The sequence below is a fragment of the Pseudogymnoascus verrucosus genome (assembly GCF_001662655.1).
Source record: "Pseudogymnoascus verrucosus strain UAMH 10579 unplaced genomic scaffold scaffold_10, whole genome shotgun sequence".
In the NCBI taxonomy this organism is placed as follows: Eukaryota; Fungi; Ascomycota; class Leotiomycetes; order Thelebolales; family Thelebolaceae; genus Pseudogymnoascus; species Pseudogymnoascus verrucosus.
In genome coordinates this window covers 439012-456850 of record NW_017263661.1, presented here as the reverse complement: position 1 = coordinate 456850, position 17839 = coordinate 439012, and the positions used below count along the sequence as shown (strand labels likewise).

At 50.4% G+C, this 17839-nt stretch overlaps 5 protein-coding genes and 2 non-coding genes across 7 annotated transcripts; 4 read left to right on the top strand and 3 right to left on the bottom strand.

Annotated features, from left to right (window-relative positions):
• Positions 1–634: 634 nt before the first annotated feature.
• Positions 635–6463, bottom strand: VE01_03397 (uncharacterized protein). The gene is made up of 3 exons (XM_018272889.2): positions 5939–6463; positions 1593–5886; positions 635–1539 (listed from the first exon to the last, which is right to left on the bottom strand). The coding sequence occupies exons 1-3, from the start codon at positions 6169–6171 to the stop codon at positions 1450–1452; spliced, it is 4617 nt and encodes a 1538-aa protein (XP_018132407.1). The 5' UTR covers positions 6172–6463; the 3' UTR covers positions 635–1449.
• A 962-nt stretch (positions 6464–7425) lies between these two features.
• Positions 7426–9024, top strand: ARO3 (3-deoxy-7-phosphoheptulonate synthase). Its single transcript, XM_018272888.2, has 4 exons — positions 7426–7515; positions 7575–7635; positions 7702–8604; positions 8657–9024. Exons 1-4 carry the CDS (start codon positions 7510–7512, stop codon positions 8824–8826), a joined length of 1140 nt encoding a protein of 379 aa, XP_018132406.1. The 5' UTR covers positions 7426–7509; the 3' UTR covers positions 8827–9024.
• On the bottom strand, positions 8870–10227 carry VE01_03395 (uncharacterized protein). The gene is made up of 3 exons (XM_018272887.2): positions 9498–10227; positions 9184–9414; positions 8870–9127 (listed from the first exon to the last, which is right to left on the bottom strand). Exons 1-3 carry the CDS (start codon positions 9819–9821, stop codon positions 8969–8971), a joined length of 714 nt encoding a protein of 237 aa, XP_018132405.1. The 5' UTR covers positions 9822–10227; the 3' UTR covers positions 8870–8968.
• A 176-nt stretch (positions 10228–10403) lies between these two features.
• CYT1 (cytochrome c1) lies at positions 10404–11889 on the top strand. The gene is made up of 4 exons (XM_018272886.2): positions 10404–10564; positions 10709–10860; positions 10919–10981; positions 11028–11889. Exons 1-4 carry the CDS (start codon positions 10496–10498, stop codon positions 11698–11700), a joined length of 957 nt encoding a protein of 318 aa, XP_018132404.1. The 5' UTR covers positions 10404–10495; the 3' UTR covers positions 11701–11889.
• A 236-nt stretch (positions 11890–12125) lies between these two features.
• Positions 12126–16479, top strand: VE01_03393 (uncharacterized protein; the record flags this gene model as incomplete). The annotated part of the gene is made up of 3 exons (XM_018272885.2): positions 12126–12603; positions 12674–14987; positions 15014–16479. Exons 1-3 carry the CDS (start codon positions 12313–12315, stop codon positions 16477–16479), a joined length of 4071 nt encoding a protein of 1356 aa, XP_018132409.1. The 5' UTR covers positions 12126–12312.
• Positions 16480–16911: 432 nt separating this feature from the next.
• On the top strand, positions 16912–16985 carry VE01_03392 (the record flags this gene model as incomplete). The annotated part of the gene is made up of 1 exon: positions 16912–16985. It is a non-coding gene; the product is annotated as a tRNA-Lys (tRNA).
• Positions 16986–17660: 675 nt separating this feature from the next.
• VE01_03391 lies at positions 17661–17734 on the bottom strand (the record flags this gene model as incomplete). Its single annotated transcript has 1 exon — positions 17661–17734. It is a non-coding gene; the product is annotated as a tRNA-Lys (tRNA).
• Between the last annotated feature and the right edge of the window lie 105 nt (positions 17735–17839).

The window sequence follows — 17839 nt, the reverse complement described above, 5'->3', positions numbered from 1 at the left end:
ACCAGATCATTCGCAGACATACTGTTCCTCCCAGAGTGAGAAGAATCAATATAGCTGGTTTCTCACACTACCTGCATTATCAATATACAGACTCATATTCTGCCTGAATGGACATATTACCTGGGGGCCGCCTGGGGGCCATGGCTCAATGTTAATACATGATCACCCAGTAGCGGCCGATCATCCGGAGACACATCGTTCCTCTCTCACATCAGACAGCAAGATATATCCGGATTCGGGTCCTGCCTCCAATAATCGCTCAGATACCAACCTCGACGTCGCCAACAATAACACACTCCCTTGCATGAGCTCTACGCCACAGCTCGGACCAACATACCGCACGCCAGTCATCCGAGTGACAGCTGTTAGCTGTGGGATCGCCCAATTGTGCTGTTTACTGCCGTCCTGCAGGTGCAAGGTGATAGAAAGATATCACAGCAGCTCTCTCTGGAGTTTGGCTATTGGTGGTTGTTGGTGGTATCACCCGGGAAGCAAGGGACGAGCGCGGGACGAGGCTGATTGTTAGCCTTGCAGATATCGGCGACGTCAGAAAACTTTTTTTTAGCACGCCGCTGCATCATGGGAAATATCACTACTCTGAGAAGAGCAAACGACAAAAATAAAAGATAATTTTGCATCTTAAAATGATGTCCTCATTCTCATAGCCTGGGAGAAATAGATAATATAAAAAAAAGTTCAGTTTAAAATTCAAACAAGCCCCACAAACGTAAAAACCAAAAAACATTACCTCCCATGTGCCTCATTACCACAACCAGCAAAAATGCCAAAAAAGTAATTGAGGACTCCTCAAGAGAGCACTCGGGATTTGAGCCCGAGGCGGGGCTCGAACCCGCGACCTTGAGATGATCTCATATCCTAAGGATAGGAAGTAAGAGTCACACGCTCTACCGATTGAGCTACCCAGGCGGGTTTGGTTGAAGATCAGAAGGTTAAGACCGACTATGTGGCCGCGGGCGAAGCAGGGTGGCTTGTGGATGGTTGGGGAGGCAAGGTGAAAAAATCCTTAGGTGGAAAACTTAGGTGGATGTCCCGGGACGGCATGGGTAGGGTGGTGCTGGGATGTGGCGGGTGCTGAAAGCGTTTGGTGGGTCGGCGCCGGGTTGGTTAGTGAGGTGGGTGGCCGAGTGGGAAGAGAGCGTGCCGCCGGGGCCGAGCGAAAATTAGGTTTTTTTTGAGAACACGAAAAAGAGTGATGGGTTTTTGGAAATAGCGGTAACATGCCCGATCGTGGATTCGTATATTGATACGGACTCCCTCTTTCATATGGATGCCAAATTGGAACCACTGAAGCCACCCCCGTGCCATAAAATCTTATCCCATCTGAATCCTAAAAACTCCAGTCCCACTCTCCAAAAAAAAATCGTGTAGTCCTTCTAATGCACTGTTTCAAGCTATATTCCACCTCCTGCCCCATCACTCACTCCACATTCATTTCTCTTGCAACTTCGAGACGTCATACTGCGCAGCATCGTGATACAGATCGATGAAGCATCCTGCAGACCAGGCCTGAGTCGGAGACTGTCCCACGTTAGCATTAATTATCATACACGTATCACTCCATTCAAACTCACCGAATCAGCACAGAAGCTTCCATTCTTATTCGTCAGCTCAGTCAGCCCAGCCCACTCGCTCTCAACAATGGCCTTCTTAGACTCTGCCAGCCTGCGGGTCACCTGCTGGAAAGCCTCGGTCCGCCCTTCAGGCGTGTCTCGACGTTTCAGATCGAAAGCAAGCAGAGCCCTCAAGAAGAATCCCGTCGGCCACAGCCACTCCGGGCCTTGGTGGTAATTGCGTCCCTTTGATGTCGCTTTATCTGTTGAATCTTCGGAGTTGTGGTAATCGGGTCGGTAATTCAGATCCGAGGGATCCAATGTAGCCATTCCGGTTGGTCCACGTAGTGCCTTATCAGCGATGAAGAGGGCACCCAAAGCATGCTTATCGTCAAACAGATCCGGTGCGACAGTCATGGCGATGGGGAAATTGGGTCGGAGTTGATAGTCCTCGTATTCCTTTCCAGATTTGTAGAGATCCTTGTAGATGCCACGGCGGTTGATAATGGCTGGGTTGACATCATACTTCGCATCTTCTTCCGACGAAGCGGGAACGTAGTAGCAACGTTCGAAGTTATCGCGGATCTTGCTGGCCCAATCAGAGAAGGATATTTCTTTCGTGGAGGCATTGTTCGTCTTGACGCCACTGTACTTGTATTTCCCTTCCTTGTGAAGTTCTGATACCCACTTCAGCGCGCTGTATGATAGTCCAGTAATTTCGACAGCAGCGCCGTCACGAGGAGTACCGGGGACACCCTTAGTCCCAGCCCGTTCGCTCTCACCCATCTTGTCCATCCAGGTTCCGCAGTTGTCTTGGCTCCCACCAAATATGATACCAGTGTCCCAGTTGACATTGATGTCAATCTGGAAACCCTCAGGTTTCATCTGCATGTCGAGCTTTGGGCCAGCATTAGCTTCTCTGAATGACATGCCGCTAGCATGTCTTTGGAATATTTCCTGAATGATATCTTCCAAAGTCGAAGTTGTGGAATACGCTCTTGCATCATCCGATTCGAAATATGTGTCATCATAAGGCAAGAACCTCCGCGGAACCTTCTCCTTCAATAGGTCAAGGCCGTTGGGCACAATTTTCGTATAGTCCTGAATAGTCTGCAAGAAGAACCAGACCGAATCACGAGAGTTGTAGCGGGGTAGGTTGCCACTGCTAAGGAGGTTCGGAATCATGCCGTGCTTGACGACACTAGCAAAGGCAATAATATGCTCGCGAGCTTCCGCATAGCGGCCAGTTCCCAAAAAGAGGCCTCTCGCGGAGATGAAAACATCACGTCCCCAGCATCTTGCCCACTCGACCGCAAAATGCGGCAGTCCAGCTGCAAGAGACGGCACCGCTCGCTTTGGGTACAGGGAGGCGGACTTGACGAAGCCTGTCTGCTGCACACTAACCATTGCAAGGCTCTTCATGAACCACTGTCCCTTCTGCACATTCTCGCTCATGAGTTCGACACCTCGGTCTAACCCTGCAGAGTAAGCAGTCTTGATTATCAGCCCGAAATAACGCGGTAACAAAAAGCTGGGGAGCTTTCTAATCGCATCAAAACGTTCTTGAAGCCATTGCGCTGGGGCTTCTAGGCGTTCAAATCCCTCCTCTTTGGATTTGCGCTGGAGACGCCCAACTGTATAGTCTAAGGCCCATTGACCGCTCCTCAGGTGCTGTGCAAGTGGGTGTGCAAGGTCATTCTCACCAATGACCTTCTTCAACACGCTCCACCAGCCTTCGAGTCCTGCGTAGACTAGTTTGCCGTGGCTAGGGATGTCGTAAACGCCATCCTTTCCATTGCTGGAATCCATTTCTTCGGCTTCGCATCTGTACATGATGAAGTTGAGATCCACGAGATCAACCTTGGAGAAGGCTTCTTTCGCTCCTGATGTGACGTGTGTATCAAGACCAGATGCGTGCTCCGCTGCCGGGATCCACGTCTCAAAGAGAGCAATGCTCCCAGGCGGGAACTTGCCTCCCATAGTAATAACAGTCTCATCATCTTTAGACTCCATGTTAATCCCGGAAACGCTGGTGACCTTGCTAGGCAGCCCCTTGAGGTATTGTTTGTCTCCCAACGCGGCATCACGGGCCTCTTCCGAATCATCAACCTCAAGCATCCAGCTTCCAAGATGTTTAGCCTTGGTACCCGTAAGATGAACAGGACTGAACGCTCCGTTGCCATTTTTGTAGCCAGGGAACGCGGTGTGAGCAATCAAGAAATATCCTTTCCTCGACTCGGGATGCACTCTATGCACGGTGACATATTGGTCGTCATGGTGAATATGCGTCTCCTCATATCCATCGAGACCCATTACAACATGGATCTGGTTAAGGAGTTTCCTGACACCTCCAATACCACCTTCTTCATCCTTAATGTCGACTGGCTTCTCAGATGATGACGACGTATATAGTCGCGTCTCGTGGACGAGATCGATAATCTTGGGGTATATTTCATCGTAACCAAAAACACTGCCAGTTGCGCTTGCACACAAATACACCAAGGCTGCGTTTGGTAGCGTGTCGCGAGCGTCTCTTTTTTGTGCTGGAACTTCGTTGTCGTGCGTGCAGTCCATAAACAAGGCATGGACGGGAGTTTGCTTAATCTTTCGGACAATTTCTGTCACTTCATCGCCCGAAGCATCATTGCCAGAGATTTCATCAACCTCGAAGCTGCCTATGGGGCGACCACCATGACGGTGGACCAGTCGGCTCAACTCGCCAGTATTCCAAGCTTGCATAGCTTCTCGGATGAGGCCATTGATACCAAGGCGCTTGACAAACACGTAGTCCATCTCCTCTGAGCCAGTGAATAGCTCAGCGACAACGAATAAGTCAGGGCGCACGCGGCGTGCCTCATCCAAGAGATACTCAGCGACATGAAGAGGAGTAGAGTGCGCATTATCGATTCGGAAACCGGTGAAATACTTCGCCATGAGCCTCGTATACTTCCCCATATACTCCCATAAATAAGGGGAGTCCTTGGGGCCGTCGCCATATTTTAATTTGACGCAGTCACCCCAGACAATGACCTCTCGTCGGAGATAGGCCCTGGACTTTGGTCCAGCATTGTCCACCAGGGCATTGGCTGCCCAAATCCATCCATTATTGACAAGAGCCAGGTCTTCTGGCTTGTGCTTTTTGGTGGTGGCGTTTTGAGGAAGCCTTGTGAAATAAGACTCGATGAGTGGGTTTTTATCGTTGATCGGACCAAGCTTTGGTCCGTTGTCGTCTAGGCGTACATATTTAACGCGGTTGAAGATCTGCTCCAGAACTTCTGCAATATCTTCGTCATATTCTTTGTAATATGGCAGGTTTACCTCGTCCAAAATCTTAGAGATATGACTCCGTACCTCGCCACTATCAGCGGCATTGCCGTTGGATTTTCCATGCAACTCTGTCAACAAAGCGGCTGCAATGGCTGGATCCACCTTTCGTCTATAGCGTTCTCCCAGCCTGTCGGTCCCCAGCATGGCTTTCTCGGTGATAAACTTGGCGTGCTCCTTGGGCGAAGCATCTTTGCTTGCAAATCCCTCGGCGGAAGCCTTGATATTTCCAGATACCCATGCATCCACAGCTGCATCGACATCTCTTTTAACATCAATGGCATAGTACTCCCACAATTTAAGGCTGCCAATGACCTTGGTCTTAATGCCATCCATGATCAGCAATAAGTCCTCGACAGTCTTGATGTCTGTAGGCAGCCCTAGCTTCTCCAGCTCGCGACCAAACTTCAGCAGTTCTGTGTCGAGTTTGAGTGCTGACTCTAACCACGGGGCGGTGGACATGTTGTATCCCACTTCCGGGTGCTCTTGAAGCCATTTACTGTTATCAGCAGTGTGGTTCCAAACCACATCCGTCAGTCCCAGTAGCCCATACTCTTTCTCCATAACATCGACTAGTTGGGCAATATCTTTCTCGCCCCCAGGAAAACATTCCGGGTCCCATCCTAGCTGGTTTGCTATGCTATATGGCGAATTTGAACTCCCTCTTCCTTGTAGAGGCGTGAAGTGAATCATATTATAGCCACGTTCGCTAATTCCGCGCAGGTGCTTCTGCCAATCCGTCGGATATTTCCCCATAAATTTCGATATGACAGATATAATAGAGAGGGCAGCCATTGGGAGCTGTTTATCACCCAGGGTGAGGCGTGGGGCGACATCGATGTAGTAGAGAGGAGTTTTGGTCGGTTCTGATGGGTTTGAACCTGCGTCGTCAAGGTCTGGTAGCGGGGAATATGTCGTATAGAAAGCGAACGAGCCGGATGATTGAATCGGGATGTCAATCTCTAGTGTGCGGTTGAAGTCTGGTTCCAGCCTGATGGTGAGTTAGGAATGAACAATTCATGGGGCCAAATTGGGTGTCTTACTTGAATTCCCTGAAGGCATCCCGCCTGAATGGCTCTCCCGGTGCATTGATGTTGACCCATAAGCTCCCATGCCTGCATATGGAAGAAGTGCCCTCGATAGCAAAGCGTACAACGATTGGTTCTGCAGACTTTGGCTCCAGGTAAATGTATCCTCCAGGTACGTCTGGAGACCCATCGTCAAGAAGCGGGAGGAGATAAACCTCGTTCGCGGCCTTCAACTCGTTCGGTGCCATGGTGATTATGAGATTTGCCTGCACAAGCAAGCGTCTGGGTGTAGGAGGGGCGGGTGAGAATATATGGGAAGAACAGCTATAGGACCAGGTGCGGCTGATTGGTGATGACAAGCTGCATGTAAGCAAAGGATGACGCTTTTCACCAGTGCTCTCAAGAAGTCAATCGCTTGATCTCTAACGCTGTACGAGAGAAAAAAAGATGCGAATGGAGGGAAACTGGAACTCGATTATGGATGTTGACTATGTTGAGATAATCAGGTACCAGACGGTTTATCCCACTTGCTAGGATCTGTCCCGCGTTGAGAGCGAAGGGAGCCACAACGTCATAGTCTATGTTTGGGTACAGTATTTGAGACTCGGGCGGGGCCACTCTACGGTCCGCGCACCGTACACCGTACACTCGTTTCCTGGTGGACAACTGAGACCGAATTATCCTACGTTCCCATCGTTATATGTGAACCACAGCTATGAAGTTATCATTTGGTTTATAATTTTTGCCACTCATGGGCATCTTGGCGGCCGCTTTTCGTTATATATGTCATTGGCTTGACAACCTGCGAGCCATTGCGTATCCCATATTACTTGGCATAGAGTATCCTTCTATGTAAGGATGCACCAGAACAGTAGGATTTATGAAAGAATGCCCCATTGGACAGCGTCTTACTGGGTTTCACGTGTTTCGATGGAATAGCTCGACGTGGCGGGGTACTCTAGCTCTTGATATTAGCGGTGAAGAGCGGGAGTGAAGTTGGGGTTGTACGCTGCAGGAATATCAAGCCTGAAGCTTGCAAAGTCTTACTGCAAGTAGCACAGTGCTGTCTATCATGTCTGCACGGGGTATTGTAATGCTTGGAAGGTCAATGGCTATCCCCCTCATGACGGCGTCGAGAGCCCTTCACTTTACAAGCCGCCGTGGGTCTAATGATTGGCCGAGACTCCCTGAATCCCCCGAATTTTGGAGCACTGCAACAAATTTTGGACCGTGGCCTTGCGTCGTGCACTCTACACGTATTCACCCTCACAAGTAAGGGTTTTACCTGGGAAGGTAAATATTGCATTAATTGCGCAATAGTATTGATTCATATGAATTATTTGCATTCTAGTTATAAGCATGAGTGAAATAAGAAAAATAGCTGCAAAATCCAACACCACCGTGAATTCAAACTCGCGAGGCTGTCAGTGGTATGATCCCTGTCACAATTTCCACGCCTAACCTGTGACTCTTTCATATCGATAAATAGCGACCCCGCCACCACCTTCAAATGAGAAATAAATAATATTTCCAAACACAAACACCTCACAATTGGATTCACCTGATCCAGACACACTCAGCTCAACATGTCTGTAAGTAACATGACAAATCGAGAGCTCCAAACCACTTCCCAAGCTAATTCACTACACAGTCGTCATTCTTCATCGAGAACAAGGACGTGGGTAACAGAGCAGGCACAGAAGATTGGCGCAGTAAGACCTCCCCCAAACCCCCAATCCAAAGCACCACAAACTAAAACTAACCCTCCCTCCCTCCAGTCCGCGGCTACAACCCCCTCACCCCCCCGGGCCTCCTCCAACATGAAATCCCCCAAACGCCCGAGTCCAAAGAGACCGTCATCTCCGGCCGCGACGAGTCCGTCGCCATCGTGTCCGGAACCGACACCAACCACCGCCTCCTCGTCGTCATCGGCCCCTGCTCGATCCACGACCCGGCCGCGGCGCTGGAATACTGCGACAAGCTGCTCGCGCTGAAGGAGAAGTACAAGGATGACCTGCTCATCGTCATGCGCTCTTACCTCGAGAAGCCGCGCACGACGGTGGGATGGAAGGGCCTGATTAATGACCCGGATATCGATAATAGCTTCCAGATCAATAAGGGGTTGAGGATCTCGAGACAGTTGTTCGTGGATCTCACGACTAGGGGTATGCCCCTCGCTAGTGAGATGTTGGATACGATCTCCCCGCAGTTCTTCTCGGATCTGCTCAGTGTCGGCGCTGTTGGGGCCAGGACGACTGAATCGCAATTGCACAGAGAGCTGGCGAGTGGTTTGTCCTTCCCTGTCGGGTTCAAGAACGGCACAGATGGCTCGTTGGGCGTTGCTATCGACGCCATTGGTGCGGTTAGACACCCACATCACTTCTTGTCTGTCACAAAGCCGGGTGTCGTTGCTATTGTCGGCACGGTTGGCAATGAGGACTGCTTCGTTATTCTGCGCGGTGGCACCAAGGGAACAAACTTTGATGCGAAGAGCATTGCTGAGGCCAAGGCTGCTCTGCAGAAGGCAGGTGTCAGGGAGAGATTGATGGTTGATTGCAGCCACGGCAACTCTCAGAAGGACCACCGCAACCAGCCAAAGGTCGCGGCGGTGCTGGCTGAGCAGATTGCCAAGGGTGAGACGGCTATCATGGGTGTTATGATTGAGAGCAATATCAATGAGGGTATGTTCCCTACAAAGCTAAATATTAGAGCTCCTACTAATAATGAATTTAGGCAACCAAAAGGTTCCCAAGGAGGGCAAGGAAGGACTGAAGTACGGTGTGAGTATCACTGATGCTTGCATTGGGTGGGACGACACAGAGTCCGTTCTCGCATCGCTAGCAGAAGCTTGCAAGAAGAGACGTGATATTATCAACCAGTCAAAGGCAACTGGGGGCAACTAGACACGGCGGCACAAAAAATTAACGTTGATTTAACGTGGAGTTTGGATAGAGAGCATGTATTTGGTATAAAACGAGGGATAATGGGATCGACAAAAGTAGTCAGCTTCGGCATAGCCTTCTCTAGTCTGTTATGGAAGTTCGTTCATGCCATGGCAAGTGGTAACTTCAGTCCAACGTAATACCCAACGATGCCCAGCCAGATCATCAAGTAGTCGCCGAGTCTGGCTCTGAACTGTTCCATAGCCTCCTTAGTGTTGCATGGGTGCATGAAAAAGCAGGGGAGGTCCGTAATGGGATGGTGCTATGTGTGATATTAGCATGGTTTTATACACTCTGTAGAGACGGTTTGAGACTTACGTCTGCGGATATCCCTCCAATAACGCCAACAGATCTCAGCTCATCCTTGAGGATATCCGGAACAAGATATCGGTAGACAGACTCGATATCGAACGCCCTAGCATCGTTTGGGAGGTTATGTAGGTGGAACCACAAGACGGGTGTTCGGTAGGTAGGGTGGAGGTGGATTTCATATTGGACATATGGGCCGTCGAGTAAGCCATCGCCTGTTCCGTTGGAACGTAGAGCGTCCTACCATCCATAAGCGTCAGCATGTATAATCATCAAGTGGGGTTTGGAGAGTGCTAGAAACTAGCAGCCAGGTATGAACTTACAGAGTCTCCATCTTCCCCCTCAACGTCCATGCCTTGGAGCCCATCCATATCCTCGTCCGCACCATCACTCGCCCTCAAGAATCCCATGCCAAGGAGCTCATCGATACCGCCATCCGCAATAGCAATAGGCGTAGCAATAGTGACATATGAGGGACCCCCAGTCAGCGATCTCTGCAGCCGAAGCTTGAATTTCCTCCTCGCCTGTCCCAAGTTCGCGTTTATATATATACTTTCCAAGTAATGACATGCCAGCTCGAACTCATCGGGGGTCAGGAATGGATAGTCACGATACTCGTCGTAAGCTACCAGCTCCTGGCCCGACATGGTGAAGCGCTGAACTTGGACAGCTCAGCGTTGGGAGAGCATGTTGGTGATGGTCGTTTGTCGCGGCCTTGGTGGAGGGGCGTAAAGGCTGGAGCTACCGTAACAATGTGGGATCTTCACACGTAGGCGTAGCTGCCTATGTGCACAATAGTGAGGGATGGTGAGAATGTTGTACGATTCTTTGACACCTACAGGAACTAGAAGGGCTGGTAATAAAAATATATTGCCAGGCGCAACGAGGCTGAGCCTCCGCCTTCCCGAACTCACTATCGTGGGCAATCATTGAAAAGGGGAGCCATCATTCGCGGAAAAAAGGATCATAATGGGCAATTCACAAAGATCCAGTATATTAATATCAATGTTGTTTATGATATGAATACTACATAATCTGTAGATAGCAAATTTGAAGAGCGCAATAATCCGCGTGAGAAAGGTACCGGAAGCTGTCGTTGAGGTGATCTCGGAAAATTCTCGCGTACCAATAAGATGTAACCGGGTCATCAATTCGCTCTGATTGGCCGAGGTAAGGGCCGACCAATTTTCGAACTCAAACATCGACCACGCCCGACAACCTCACCACATCGCACGAACCTCCGCCTACCACAGAGACCGCTCTCGTCTGCCCCCTCTGTTCCCTCCTCGAGAGTCGACCGCCGAGGAGCAATTGATTCACGATGTCAATGTTTGCTAGAAATGCTGCCCGCTTCGGCGCGGTCCGGAGCAGTGTGAGCAGGACCACAAAGGTACGATACAACCGACAAGAGCCGCATCGGGTGCGACGACGGACGGACTGGAAGTGTCAATTGGATGGGGATGGGATATTCGAAGCACCAGGGATGGAATGGGTGCTTTGTTTGATGGATTATTGCTGACTTTTGGTTCTGTAGCGCGCTGCGTCGTCGGCCTCTGAAGCTGTCAACTCCCCCTTCAAACTTACTGCCGCCGGAACCGCTGCCACTGCCGTTGCTGCTGGCTCGATGGCTTGGTACTATCATCTCTATGGTTCTACCGCTCACGCCATGACACCTGCGGAAGAAGGGTACTATACGCTCATCGATCCCATCAATTGACCTTCGGAAGCTAATATTCACATGCAGTCTCCATCCAACACACTACCCATGGGAGCACGAGAAATACGTCAAGACCTTCGACCACCAAGCGTAAGCTTCCATCAACCCTATTAACCTCCATAAGCTAACAGTTCAGCCTGCGCCGTGGTTTCCAGGTCTACCGCGAGGTCTGCTCTTCGTGCCATTCCCTCGCTCGCGTCCCATACAGAACCCTGGTCGGAGTAACCCACACCGTTGACGAGGCCAAGGCCATGGCCGAGGAGAACGAGTATGACACCGAGCCCAACGATGAGGGCGAGATCGAGAAGCGCCCCGGAAAGCTCTCCGATTACCTCCCATCGCCATACAAGAACGATGAGGCCGCCCGCGCCGCCAACAACGGTGCCCTGCCTCCCGATTTGTCGCTGATTGTCAAGGCCCGCCACGGTGGCTGCGACTACATCTTCAACCTCCTTACCGGTTACCCTGAGGAGCCTCCCGCAGGCGCCGTCGTCCAGGAGGGCCTCAACTTCAACCCTTACTTCCCGGGTACCGGTATTGCCATGGCTCGTGTCCTCTTCGATGGTCTCGTTGACTACGATGATGGAACTGAGGCCTCTACCTCCCAGATGGCCAAGGATGTTACCGAGTTCCTGAACTGGGCTGCCGAGCCCGAGATGGACCAGCGCAAGAAGATGGGAATGAAGGTTCTGATTATGACCTCCGCGCTACTGGCTCTCAGCATCTGGGTTAAGAGATACAAGTGGGCTCCGATGAAGACAAGGAAGATCGTTTACAACCCGCCAAAGGTTGGTGGACCAAGAAAGTAGAAGGATCCTTGGTGTGAGTTAGAGCGAGAGGCTTGGATAGGAAGAAGGGAGTGAATGCAACGACGCATATTACACTGTTGTATTGTACTAGTTCTACGTTTTGGTTGTACAAAGAGAATAGTCTACTAGAAGAGAAGATACGGGACCTAAATCTCAATATACCGTCTTATTTCTTTTGTAACTTGGTTGAAAACTGGCCTTGTTATTAATGTCCAAGTAATTTCACGTGATTCGCAATTCTCAGTGCTTTAATAGAGCCTGGTACGGGGAACGAGCATTGTCTTCGACTTTAGCATTGTGTCATCTCGACTTCAAAGCCTGGAATTGAACGGGCACAACTAGTTCGGCAATCCGTTCTGCCCTGGAAATCTTGCCGAGAGCTCCGACAATCGTGCTTGGCCCGATAGAGAAAAGTATCTTCCCCGATAAGCTAGCTAGATTCTTATCGAGAAATTATATTCAGGCACACCACGACAATCGCAGAGGGGTCTTTCACGCTCTCAAAATCCACGACGAGGTCAATTCACGGGCTGGTCGATTTCATTTGATATACATGTGCAGTTGGAGCTGTCTTATATCAATTGGAAATCCCAGATTTGAAGGACGGTGAAAATGCGCCCTTTACCTAGCCAGTCGACCAGTGAGTCGGCCAGGCAGGCTGCGAGGAGGGAAAAAAGCTTGAACAAGATACCTGCGATGCAAAGGGTGGCTATGGCGCTTGAACAGGCATCCTCGTCTCTGAGTGCGAAATCTGAGGCGAAAGCCTCTGGTATCAAGAAGAGCATCGAGGCGGCCGACGATAGCGATGCAGGTGTTGGTTTTGCGATCGGTGCTCTACCGCCGCTATTACCACTTACCAACGGCGCATTTCAGAATGCTGTAGAGGATACGGAATCGGATATTGTAAGTTAATTTCACCCAACCGCGATTGCAAACCCCGCCATTAAAGCACCCACTAACGCGCGCGAAACAGCATCCCGATTTTGTGGCCCCTCCCTCGTCGCATCCACGCCACTCGACTCCTCCGGCATCGTCAGACGAGACGACCCCAAGATCAGAAGACGAAGATGGGGGTGTCAGCACTGATGTCTTCGCCGATTTCGATATTCAGTCTGACAGCGACAGGGCGTTCTTGCGTGCGCACCTTCGTGAGGCGCCTAAGGAAGATGTCAATTTCCTCCTGAACACCTGCAAAGCAGCTCAGGTAGCCACACCAGTGAAAACGAAACCGATCCCTTCGACGCCAAAGTCACAAACTCGTAGTGGCCTTCCTGGTACCCCTAGGTCATTATTAAAATACCACCAGCGCGCCGCCATAGTCGCCGAGTTCGCACAGAAGCACGCCGTTGAGACTATACCTGGGGCCCCGAGCGTCAATCAACTAGAATGCTATCTTACGGAGGTGCAGACTTTTGGCATTGGGCTGGGGTTGGGGGCTAACCAGGCACTGGTTGAAGCTAAGAGCGCACAGGAGAAGCTGTGCAGGGCTAAGGGAGTCAAGTTGGAGAGCAAGCTGACTGCACTTGAGATGCCTGGGCTGGAGTTGACCGATGCCATTGAGGTTCTCGCAAGCGTTCAACAGACTGTCGGCAACTTGTTTAACGCTAATGGGGTACCGCAGGACGCCGCACAGAATAAGACTCCTCCTGCGAAGCGGAAACGTTTCCGTAAGGAGGTAAATAAGCCGAAGGTCGAGAGTGACGTTGGGGGAACACCTTCGACCGAGGATGCAAATAAGCCGAAAGTCGAGAGTGACATCGGAGGAACACCTTTGAGCGAGACAGCAACAACGGAAAGCCAACCAGAAAAAGTGATGCTTAACGACAGGAGATCGAAACGACAAAAAGCAAACATCGCTGCTAAAGCGGCAGAGGCCGAATTTGCTAAACTCAACCCCGAAGCTCCTAAACTGAGCAGACGCGAACGCAAGATAGCATTCATACAAAACAAAGCCAAGGCAGCAACGGCGAATACACCCCCAGTAACACCAGTTGCTGTTATAGCAGCTGCTGTCGCGGCAAAAGCTGAATCGGTCGAACCTACCGCTGAGGCCCCTAAACTAACTAGAAAGGAACGAAAAGCAGCATTCATACAAAACAAAGCCAAGGAGGCATTAGCAACTACGCCCCCAGTTGCGCCAACTCCCATTGTAGCAGACAATGAAGCGTCAGCGAACACACCCACGGTAGCGCCAACTACTGTTGTAGCAGCAGCCGTCACGGCAGAGGCTAAAGTAGATGAAGTCGTCCCTGAAGCACCTAAACTGAGTAGAAAAGAACGAAAGGCGGCATTCATACAAAACAAAGCCAAGGCGGCACTAGCAAATGCGCCCGCGGTAGCGCCAACCCCCGTTGTAGCAGTTGCTGTTGCGGCAGAGGCTGGATCGAGTGAAGTCGACTCTGGAGCCCCTAAACTGAGTAGAAAAGAAAGAAAGGCAGCATTCATACAAAACAAAGCCAAGGCTGCATTAGCAAATACACTGGCTGTGGTGTCAGCTACTGTTACAGCAGCTGCAGACACACAGGCAGGCCCAGCAACAAATGCCCAGATCCCGCAGGTCGCCATTGCAGCGCCTACTGAGCAGATCAATGCTGCAGCTATGCTTACCCTGGCCACTATTAAAGCAGAGAGTGGAGAGCCCACCGAGAAGTCTTCGAATAAGAGGAAGAGGGGCGCTAAGAACAAGCCCACCCCTGGATCAACCCCGATCCTCCCACCAGCTATCAAGCCTCCGACTGTAGCCGTTCCCAACGCCCCAAAGCCGGTTGTGGCTGCGGACGACGGGTTTATCGATCTTCGGGCACCAAAGAAGAAGAAGCGCGCACGCAAGTCAACTACTGCAACTGACGCTGGCTCAAATTCGAATGCGTCCGAGCTTGTGAAGATCGATGCTATTATTAAACCTGAGCCTATTGCTCCTGTCGAGGCTGTAAACACCCAGCCTGAAGCAGAAGCCAGGCCGATTGTTATGGAAGAGGCCAACGACGTTGGTTTGAATGCAGCTGCCAAGCGTAAGAGAAAGCGTGGCCCGCCGCCTCCCAAGAAGGCACTTGATACAAACACGCAAATCCCTACCAGCACACCCGCCGCTGTGGAAGCAGTGCCCGAACCTATGGATTTATGTGTAGATGAACCAGCTAGCAAACCCGTCGCCGCTCCTATAATCCCAGCAACGCAACCTCTATCCGAGATCCCAGCACCAAATCCCGCTAGCAACAAGCGCCGCAAGCGGGGTAATCGGAAATCTATCGGTGATGAAAATAAGACTGAAGTACTTGTGGCGGTCGGTGAGCTAAAAGAACACCACTCGTAGGGAGCCAGGACCCTGCGAGTGGTGGTCAGGCCCTGGAAGTTGCGGGTAATACGATGTACATCAGTCGCAGAGAATCCAGCTCTCCCGTCACGGGTGCTACTGAGGTGGAAAGAGGGCTAGGAGAATCGAAAGTGAGAAAAGAAACTAGGATTATACCGCCGGGTGCATATGGGGAAGCCATAGTTGATACCAAGGATGAGCCAGTCGAAGACGAGGGCGCTGAAACTGATGGCGAAGCAAAGGTCTCGGCTTATAGTCTAAGCGTTCAAAGTGAGGCAGATTCAGATGAGAGCAGGGAAGACTCTGCCCTAGATGAATTTGATCTCAGGGTAACCAGATCCCAATCGCGGGAAGGGTCCTCTATAGACGCAGTCCAAACTATGACATCTACAAAGCAGCCAGCGTTTAAATACGAGATGGTTCGAAGCTCCACGCCACCACTAGGCAACTCCAGTGATGAAGCAGACGATTTAGAGAGTCCAACCCGTCCAAAACCCATCCACCCGCGAAGAAACTCAGTCATCCTCCCACGCCTCGCGCAGTCCCCAAACAAGTTGCTCTTACAACCTCCAGAACCCGCTACCACACTTTCCCCAGTCAAAAAAGAAAGGGCAGTCACCAAATCCCCCTACTTCTCACCAGCAGTATCACCAAAGAAGCCACTCCGCTCCCCTGGCGGTGTAGTCTCTTGCATCCCATTCCCGCCTCTCTCCTCGCCTTCATTCGGCCTCCTCCAAGAGAAGCTACGCCATGACCCGCTCCGTCTCCTTATCGGTGTCACATTCCTCATCCGCACGTATGGGAAGTCGTCGATTCCCATATACTACAGGCTTATAGAACTATTTCCTACCGCTACCGACCTCGCGAACGCAGACAAGGGCGTCATTGTAGAGTTGACTCGCCATCTGGGCTTGCAATCCGTGCGAGCAGATACTTATATTCGTTACGCCAAAACATTCTTGGATGATCCGCCGGTGAAGGGGAAGAGATACCGCGTTGAAAACTACCCTACAAAGAACGCCCACGCGACTATCAAGAAAGGCGAAATCCTCTCCGACGAGGACGTGCGCGAAGGCGCCTGGGAAATTGGCCACCTGACTAAAGGACCCTACGCGATTGACTCTTGGAGGATCTTCTGCAGAGATGAACTCAGAGGGTTAGCGAAGGGGTGGAATGGCGAGGAGGCGGAAGACGAGGGGTTCCAGCCTGAATGGATGCGTGTGATTCCGAAGGATAAAGAGTTAAGGGCTTTTCTGAGGTGGTGCTGGTTGAGGGAGGGATGGGTATGGGATGCGGAGAGTGGGGAGAGGGAGGTTGCTGGAAAGGAGCTGGTTGATGCGGTTAATGATGGGAGAGTGGTGTGGGAGTGGAAGGGGAAAGATGGGAAGGGGGATTGGAGGATTTTGGGGAAATATGAGAATGGTGAGAAGGAAGAGGGGGTGGATATAAAGGGGGAGGATGGATAGGAAACGTTCCTGGGTATATAAGCAATGGAGTTGTTGTGCCGGGATTTAAAAGTAAACGTTGGAAAATTATTAAAGCATTATGAACCATAACTTTGTGCATTTGAAAATTCGTGTTGTGATGTTGAAAAGTGTAGTTCATAGAAAAATTGGAGAAGCAGGATTTAATTATATTTTCATTTGTTTAATGAATGAGAAATATAATTCCAAGTAAAACCAAAAATAGAAAGCAATAAACCATCGCAAATAGCATCATCCACAAGGAATTTCATGTCAAATAAATCCAACCATGTCTATCCCGTTAAATCCATGGTCCCATTAGGACCACAGTCCTCGCCGGGCCCTCCCCTAACCGAAGTCCACGCTAATTTTACTGCGCGCACACACTTCCCCCCATAACTAGCAGAACACGGAACATCACCCAACAATCACCCTGCCTGGGTAGCTCAATCGGTAGAGCGTGTGACTCTTAATCTCAAGGTCGCGGGTTCGAGCCCCGCCTCGGGCTCAAATCCCGAGTTTCTCTACAAGATTCTCTCATTACATTTTTGCTTCTCCAGCAGATTCTGGCTCTAGAAGGAAGAGGAGCACGTGTGTATGTGTGGACCTATATGATGTTACAAACGAATTTAAAGTATTTGCTACTTCAGAGCTAGGGAGACTTGGCTATGAGACAAACATTCACCAAATTTCTGATATGAGGTCTACATTGCTGGCAAGTGATGGCGGATTATTTTTTTAACTTTTGCTAGGAATGAAGGTTTTTAGGAACGCGGGATGGAGAAAGAGATTTTAGGGGTAATAACAAGTGAAGTTACTACTTTAATTTTTTATATTTTGTATATATAATCCGAGCAAATATCGAGCATACAATTATTATGATTTGAACTGGTAGATGAAGCTATTCGTTTGCACTGAAGTTGGTCGCATGCTGTTTGCGGATTTTTTTTTCTCGCCGAGGATATGACGTCAATTCGCAGCACCTAAATAAAAAAAGGTATATCCGCACAACCTCCAGCTCTAGCTGTGTACCACCAACTGGCACAAAAGCACGACTCCCTCATACTTTCACAACTGTCACTGTATAAAATAAAGAGCAGCCGAGCTGGCCTCATCTTATGGATGGCAGAGCAAAAAAATGCAAAAAAGATAATGAGAGAATCTGTAGAGAAACTCGGGATTTGAGCCCGAGGCGGGGCTCGAACCCGCGACCTTGAGATTAAGAGTCACACGCTCTACCGATTGAGCTACCCAGGCAGGGTGTTTGTTGGACGGTATTGCCTAGTTGAGAATATAAGGGAAAGAGCGACCGAGATACCTTCCCCCACCCGCCTCCTACAGCATTTAGGCCGATAGATGGGTG